This window comes from Ptiloglossa arizonensis, chromosome 5 (assembly GCF_051014685.1).
Source record: "Ptiloglossa arizonensis isolate GNS036 chromosome 5, iyPtiAriz1_principal, whole genome shotgun sequence".
In the NCBI taxonomy this organism is placed as follows: Eukaryota; Metazoa; Arthropoda; class Insecta; order Hymenoptera; family Colletidae; genus Ptiloglossa; species Ptiloglossa arizonensis.
The window spans coordinates 20,165,730-20,174,178 of NC_135052.1; the positions used below are offsets into that span (position 1 = coordinate 20,165,730).

At 37.1% G+C, this 8,449-nt stretch overlaps 1 protein-coding gene across 4 annotated transcripts; it reads right to left on the bottom strand.

The window, feature by feature from the left end:
- Positions 1-3,601: 3,601 nt before the first annotated feature.
- Positions 3,602-7,259, bottom strand: LOC143147507 (uncharacterized). 4 transcript variants are annotated; one of them, XM_076312795.1, is made up of 7 exons: positions 6,716-7,259; positions 5,695-6,323; positions 5,473-5,621; positions 5,199-5,406; positions 4,929-5,123; positions 4,741-4,864; positions 3,602-4,668 (listed from the first exon to the last, which is right to left on the bottom strand). In XM_076312795.1, exons 1-7 carry the CDS (start codon positions 6,885-6,887, stop codon positions 3,776-3,778), a joined length of 2,370 nt encoding a protein of 789 aa, XP_076168910.1. In that variant the 5' UTR covers positions 6,888-7,259; the 3' UTR covers positions 3,602-3,775. The 4 variants fall into 4 exon arrangements, with proteins under 4 accessions (XP_076168910.1, XP_076168914.1, XP_076168913.1 ...); XM_076312799.1 differs by having other exon boundaries at positions 5,695-6,346; positions 6,716-6,852; XM_076312798.1 differs by having other exon boundaries at positions 5,695-6,364; positions 6,716-6,850.
- Between the last annotated feature and the right edge of the window lie 1,190 nt (positions 7,260-8,449).

Genomic DNA, 8,449 nt, shown 5'->3' on the forward strand with positions numbered 1-8,449 from the left:
CATCCGAATGTTTAATAATGCAACTCGGTCATCCACCGATCGATCCCGCGACGTACCTTTGAAATCTTGCAAACGGGAAAACATTTTAAATAATCTCGAAGCACGTCGATTGAATCGCAAAAATATCTCTTGAGAGGCCAAAGATAAATTGTGCTCGAAACGAAAGGTAGCAATTACCAATCGATCTTTCTTCGAGAGACATTACCACAATGTTTCACGATCGCTACACTACCAACTATTATACACCTTCGTTTCTCCAATATTTGTTATCATTTACCACACGTTACTCGTCACGATACCCTATCGCACATTTAAACATCTCCCAAAGGTTACGTTCCATTTTCAGAAACGATCGTTCGATGAATTATCCCAAAGTTCCTAAATTTATTCATCATTAAACGTACTTCGTTTAATGTAAATCTAGCTAAATCTTTGGTAAATATTTTTTCAGTATTCTTTACGAATTGAACCGTGAGAAAAGAATTGAATCATTTCTTCCGATCGATTAATCGTCCAGAATTTCAATTTTGTCGCGACCGTCGCTCACACGATCGTCAATTTCGTGGAACCGCGAAACGTCTAGTATAAACAAACACAATTCGTTACGATTTCATTGGTTCCAGTGGTGGAAAACGTTCATCCCCCGAGTCGCTGTTTGCGGGACACAAAACGAGTGACAATACGACCTGCACACTATTCTTATGCTCAAATTCGGGTGTCATTGATGTTGATTAGCAACGACGTGTGCAATTATGATTGCTTTAAGCGCGCTGCGTGGTCTGTGTATCCTTTGAATCCACCGACCCATTTGCAGAGGTCTAGATTACGAGAAGAAAAATAACCCACAGGGTGGCGCGTTAGTACTTTTACATTATTGGACAATGACTGACACATAGCACGCGATGCTTCAATTGCGAATAAATTGTACTTCTGGGTCGTTCATTTCCCAAATACTCGGTGTGTCCTCGAAATTCAATGAAACTGAGAGAATGTTGTACTTTTGCTAATTTTCTATCGGGCTAGTCGCGCGATCACGATGAAATACGTGATTGTAATATTTGTTTCGTCGTTCGAGGGGCTGCCAACGAGACAACAAACGTACAGCCCTTGGTACCTTGAATTGAATCGTGTTGTTCAATTAACAAATCAATGGAATAGATACACGTAGAAGATCTGCGGCGTAGACGTGATGTTCATTGTAGCGTTAAACGTTACGTAAAAGTTCTTTCGCGTAAGGAGATGTTAATTCACCGTAACACCGATGAAAAATTAATTGATCAACCTCGTTCGGGCGAGTCCGGAATTTCGTAAAATGTTTTCCGTTCGCGTGTTCAATTCCCCAATTGTACTTGAACTCCTTGTAACCAGAATGGCGAGTGAGCGAACTCCAGGGGCTTCGCTATTGGAAAATGGACGATTCATTTTTAGAATGTACACTGAGACGAATGGAACGAGATCGATTAAACGAAGGGATACCTCTGTATTCCGTAGGCGTGAAGCATGGAATGATGCAGAATTATTTCGAGCAACGTTGCATCGATGATTCGAGGAACGACGAGAGAATGGAATTTAATCTGGATCGTTTTATCGACAAAATTTCATCCAAATTTCGACTTCGTCTAACACGATGATTTGAAAATTCGATAACGTGAAATTCGAAACGTAAGAATTGTTTTTCTTCGACTTGAACAATTAGTATCTAAATACATACACACATGTATGTAATAACATTGTAACATTTAGGAATTATCGAGATTGGTAAATACAATGGTCTTTGCAATCGAAAAATTTCCAAACGAAATTGTTGTTGCTTGAAATCTGGTAAGATGAAGTCACGTGTCGTGAAAAAAAAAAGAAAAGAAAAGAAGATCGTTAAATTTCGAATAGAATTTGCAAATGGAAACGATGTCTCGATTCGTTCCTCCGATCACCGATTCAATAATCGCGAACGATAGCGCTCGTCCGGTACGAGGGACTCGACGTTGGTCAAGCAAGACTTAAAAACGAGGGAAGAATTTATAACTTCGTTCCTGATCACGTGCCAATGGACACCCGGGGCATTCGCGATGTGATCGCGAATCCTGCGGGTTAACGAGCGCCAGCACGACACCGTCGAACGCGAAAAAAGAGCGAACGCTATCGTCCGGCGGCCAATGAAATCTAAAAGAAACAATTCCCACGCAACGAATCTTGAAAGTAGTCAATATCTAATCAATTCCGAAGATACCGTAGCGGTAGACGATTTAAAGAAAGATGAAATAACAGATGAAAAACCAGTAAACGTAAAACGAGTAATGCCAATAAAAACGTTGAAAACTGCGAAAAAAGAAAAAACCAAAAAAAAAGAAGAAGAAGAAGAAAAAAAAGAAACTTGTAAAACGAATGATGTTCAAGAATGATAAAAATCTTCCAATCTAGATTGACTATCATTGTGGAGCATTGGTTGTAACAAACGAGTTGTTATTCAGAAACATACGTGACGCGGTTAACAATGCGAGGTGTATATATATATACGTATTATTATATATTAATATAGCGATGAGAAAACAAACAAAAAAAAATAAAATGTAGCACATATTTTTAAAGAGAAACGACCGTGTTTGAGAGGTGTAATACGTCGGGCGGATACGCGCGCGGTGCGGATCACGGCACTAATAAGTAAAGAAATCCGATGAACTTCAATCCTGTTAATCATAGGCGAACTAATATCAAGCGAGCACCAGTCGATAAAAATCTAATCGTAGCGTGTATCTCCGTGAAACGCTGCTAAGAATCGATCTTCGAAGGGATAGGGGTATAACGATTACAATGTTTATGAACCAATGCATTTTCATGCCGAGAACAAATAAAATTTGCAAGTCGAATATGGAACGTTTTCTTTCTTCGATTCAGCCAGCCTGCACGGTTCCGTCTCGTCGATCCAGTCCAACGTATTCTAACCCGTTCACAGTTGCACCCATTCTTCCGAACACATTCACAGTCGTACCTCCTAGGCTTGTTCACACTTGTGCCAACTTTCTCTCAAATATTCAAACGCGTGTCAATTTCAGTGCATTCAATTCTCTCGAATTCGTTCCATCTCTTTCGTAACCAACTCCAACCGACGTAAATTAGTGCGACGAACACTGAAATTGAATTTCGTAAATGTTCGTGCTCCAGAAGGTTCCAGAATGTTTAACATCTCAACGTATCCCGAGTCCGGGAATAACCGTCTCTTAAACGACAGCTCGTAAGTATTATATTCCTAAAATGTTAGTTGTAATTAATTCTATGTTATGTACATATGTATAAATTCTTGTTCAATGAGGGTATATTTTCTTTTATTTAAAAAAGATGATGTTTCATTTGTCGATGTAATATTTATTTTGAACGCCGATTTAAAAATGCAGTACTCTGATTTTTTGGATTCGTATGCTACAGAATTATATCGTTCGTGACATATACACAATTGTTTTTCGTAATTTACACTATTATACGTTTAGAGTTGAAAATATCCGTAGAATCTAAACGTTAGCAATATTTTTTTTTTCTTTTTTCTTTTACTTACACATTACTATAATCCATTGCTTAAGGTTAGGAAGAGCTTAAACAAAACATCACGTAAACAAAAATATATCCTTTTATCGTCAAACAAACACTACAGACGTCTATATATATATACAAGTGAAGTCACACGAATTCACACGACTTTTTGTACACGGTAATACAACACGATGCATTCGTTTTACGTGATAGGATCGAAGACACAAGATGGAAGAATTGTCTTCAATTGTTGTCAGTCGGAAGTTACGTTCTCCAATTGAGAAGTTTGTGGTGCTTCTTTATTCGGAAGCGTTTGCCCTTGTACGAGCGTCGAATTATTTATGTTCACTTTGTTATTAGTAGTATCGACACCTTTCGACCAGGAACAACTTCTTCTTCCTGGGGACTTTGGCATGGACCAAGTGCTACTACGAGATCTCCTTTTTGGGGTGGTAGAGCGAGACTTCGCCCTCGTAACTTTCACCTTTGACGTTGATCTGTCTCGTCTCCGTCTATAGCGATTTCTGGTATTATTTCGGGACTTTGAGTGACTTCGTGAACGAGTTTTTCTCCTAGATCTTGATCGCCGAGATCGAGATCGTACTCTTGTGGAAGACTTCGATCTTGATTTCGATTTCCCTCGTCGTCTTTTCGATCGAGATCTGCTTCTGCTTCGACTGCGTCTTCGGCTTCGTGATCTCGAACCGGTCCTTGATTTTGATCTTGACCGCGATCTTGATCTACCTCGGGATTTTGACCTCGATCTAGTACCAGATTTAGACCTTGATCTTAACCTCGACCTCGGTCTCGATTTAGATCTCGACCTAGATTTGCTGAATGACCTGTTACGGCTACGAGACCGAGAACTTCTAAAGTCGAAAGAATGATAATCCTGGCCTACTAAGTGAGCGAAGTACTTGTAGTACTCTTCGTTATACAAATGAGGGTTGAAGGTGTGCAATGTACGAGGATTTCCAGCATTTCGCCACAGAAAACCCCTACCTCTACCGCGGGGAAAACGTCCTCCTCTGGATACACCTCTCGACAAAGTGGGATATATCATGGGCAGTGCTGCTTCGTAGTACCACGGTTGTGGAAATCGTGGATAAAGAGTTGGGTATGGAAGAGATTCCAAAGCAGTAGGAGCTGAAAAGTGAGATAAATATACTAAAATATATCCGAGATTCGATACTGATTTTTCTTACTGTTCACACTTACCTGTTGACGAAGATGGATATGAAACGTTCTGTTTTAGAACACTCTTCAGTTTCTTTGTTTGCCCTTCTGTTTCTGAATCCTCACTGAGACTTGCAGAATTTGCAGAGTCCTTTTTATGTTTTTTCTAGAAAATTGCAATTAAATAAATACAGTAATGGTTAAAACAGAAAATACAATGTAATACATACCTTTGTCTTTTTTCCCTTTTTCGATTTCTTCCGTTTCGATTTTTTCATTTTCTTTTCGTTTTTCCCATCTTTTCCTTCACCCTCTGAACTTAATATTTGAACTGTCCCGTCCTGGTTACTAATCTTTTTGTCTTCCTTTCTTGTATCCGTGTTTGCCACTTCATCTATTTTAATTTCATTATTTTCCACTTTTATCTTAAAATACAAAAGACATTTAAATTTATTTTACAAATACGAAGATATTTATTTCGGAGTTTCTTAATATTGTACCTTTATTCTGTCGAATAATTCATCTAACAAACGAATGCTTTCAAGTTGTCTTTGCGCTTTTATTAATTTTTGTCCTTCTCTGGCAATTTTCATAGATACTTTATCTTCTTCCTTTTTACGAAATATAGTCAAAACTTTACGTTTCCGTTTTTCTTCTCGTTTTTGTCGTCTTCCTTCCTTAGCCATTGTATCGGCTTCCTCCTTTTTTCTGTAGGTAAGAATAGATAATGTAATTCAAGTTATGTTTATAAATACAATATTTAATGCTAATTACTTGTGTTCTGCACGACGTTTCTCTTCGGCTTCTTCTTTTCTACGAAGCCTTTCTGCGGCTAATGTGTCCTGTGCTATGAGACGTTTTCTCTCAAATTCTCTATGTGCAACGGAGCTATCGCTCATGTGCTTTGTTTTGTCAAAACTGATCTGTACAGATTAATAAGAAGTATATTAAGTAATTGTACTTTTGTAAATATACATTTTTTTATCTTAAACATACCTTTATGGCAGCTGTGAATGCATTCTCTCCTTCCTTTTTGAGAATTTTCATGCCGCGCATTGCATCCATAGCTCTAACAAAATCCATATACTCGACATACTGAATGTAGGCATCAAAAAATATTCCATCTTCGTAACTAAATTTATTCATGTTTGTGCCAAGTCGCATTCTAGATCTATAAGGATCGGCAGCAGGTACATCGATTCTTCTAAGAGCTCCCCATTTTTTAAAAATTTTAATAATCAAGGATTCGCTAGGCATAGTTGCACCATCTTCCAGAAACCACTTAACAGGCAGTCCTGTTATATGTATAGTATCTGGCCTCTCTCCAGGCTTTAATTCATTCATGTGCTTGGCATCTCTGAAGTAAGAATCCCAACTGTGTCTTGTGGGAAAGTCATCCTTGGTCTCTGCTGCACGTACTTTTAAAATATTGGCAAATCCAGATAGATTCAAACGTTGCGAGTCGAGTCTTGCAAGTACACGTTGTAATCTGCATCTGTCTTGCAAGTCTCCTTCCAATCTGATAAATTCCAGTGTACTTTTGGCTACCTTCAGAGATGCAAACTCGTCTGGTAGTATAAAGGCACGTATCTTCTCCATGACTTCCCATGTTGATATAGTTTTTCCTGTTTATATCGCAGTTAATTTTCTGTAAAAACCTACTGTGCTAAAAATATTATATGTAATTAAAGATTTGCACTGAATTTAAAATAACAGCACGTATTTCCTGTCACAAAAGTCAATATTATTATTAGATTAGTTGTACATAAACCGAATAAAGTTAAGGGATTAAATTTACAACAATAAATTTTAGACACGTAACAATAATAACCAATTTGATATTTTATATAAATTAGTAATAATTTTTTACACGTACGAACAAAAAGTGCAGCAAAAGATATTGTTCGCTAAATAAAAAAAGAATAACTAAATGTAAACATAAAATTAATAGTATTTAGAAAATATAGAAATGATGTAGTAGTGAATTGAAAGTATCTGCGATTCTTGGTCATTTTACCTGGGACTTTCAGTTGGGGAAGATTAACAGACACATTTATTTTTGCAACTGGTTTTAAATAAAGCGCGCGCGGCGTATACAGGGGCACGATATCGCTGAGATCCCTACAGCTTCGAAATTGGTTAACAACCTCACTACTGGAATTTTCACCTACCTTCTTACCATCGCTCATTATTAATCTAATGTACCCTTCATACAGTAGAATACGCAATGTTCGCGACAAAGACCACAAGTATTGTTAAATATTTATCTTACGACAAAGTAAGCCCAGTGAGATGAAAACTTGATCAGTAGAGAGGTTGTGTATCCATTCGAAACAATGATGAAAAATCTTCCTTGAGCCGATTTTCCTTCTCCACTTCACTGTAATATCGTTTCGTTTACCGCGGATCGGTTCACTCTCACCGATTTACTTTCTATTACATCACCTTCAACTTTACAACGAAATCATTTCGTCTCTCACGTACTGTCAAGCTCCACCGATCGAACACTGTAAATACCAAGAGCAATTCGGAACGACACAAAACGCTTCCTTCGATATCATGTCCGCAGTCGAGTCCAAAATCATTGACTGTATAGTATGGGAAACGTTGTCTAGGGAATTCTGGTTTGTCACCAAGTGATGCGCGCGCCACCTAGGTGAAACGCGCGCGTGTTTCAAACAGTTAATAGAAAGTATAACGTCGGTGTTTAAAGTTTTAGTTACATTTCATGAGAATTCTACTTGCGTTATAAGGGACATATAAGCACAGACGAGATGTAGAATAGACTGTTTATTTTACAAGAGTTGGTGTCATGATCTGAAATACCGGCCGTGTAAAATATCAGTGATTTTAAAGCAACCTCTTCGTGTAAGAATGGTGATCTTAAGAATTATTTATATTCAGTCGGACTAATGAAGTCGATAAAGTAGTAAACATGAAAAATTGTCTTTACGTATCATGTGAACCTCAGAAAATATTATAACAATAAGTTCCGTTCATTTTCCCAAGATGGACCTTGAAACATATTAGGAGCATTAACATTAACAATACTTTTAAAGTTACAGATACCCTAACAACTTAATAAAATTATCAACTAAAATCAATTTCTTTGAGTTTAACTCATAATTTAGAATCATGTAAAGGAAATGAAAAAATGTTATTTGTGTTACTTGAAACGAGTTTATTGAAATATAACTGATACATACAAATTCTCACATTTTGTGAAGATCCAAACGGAGAATTTCGTCTTTAGTTGCTATAATGATGAATGTTTAAATGAACTATTATTTGTACATTGTTCTTTTTACTCGTTACCAATAATAGAATCAATGCATCATCAAAGAGGAATACTGCACGGTGCTTCACGAACGAAGAATGTAAGTATCTTCGTACTATATTTTATGCACGTTTAGATAAAAATTCATGGTTCAAAATTTTACTATATCAATTTCAAATTTTTGAAATAGTCGGAAAGTTTTACTAATTACAAATATAGTCTTTTAAATTTAAACTGGAGATTTCGAAATGTTAAAAATAAATTGCAATACTTTCTGTTTCCTTCCAGACTCTTTGCATCTTATCGATGCATCCATGAGTGCAGCTGCACTTCCTCGATGACTTCGTCGATGACTTCTGCAATGTCTTCCATCGACCATCATCGAGTCATCGCCAAAATCTTACTCGTTCTACGATCGGTGAGTTGTATGCAATTTTTTATTCCTCTATATTTATTATCTTTGGCAAGTAGAAA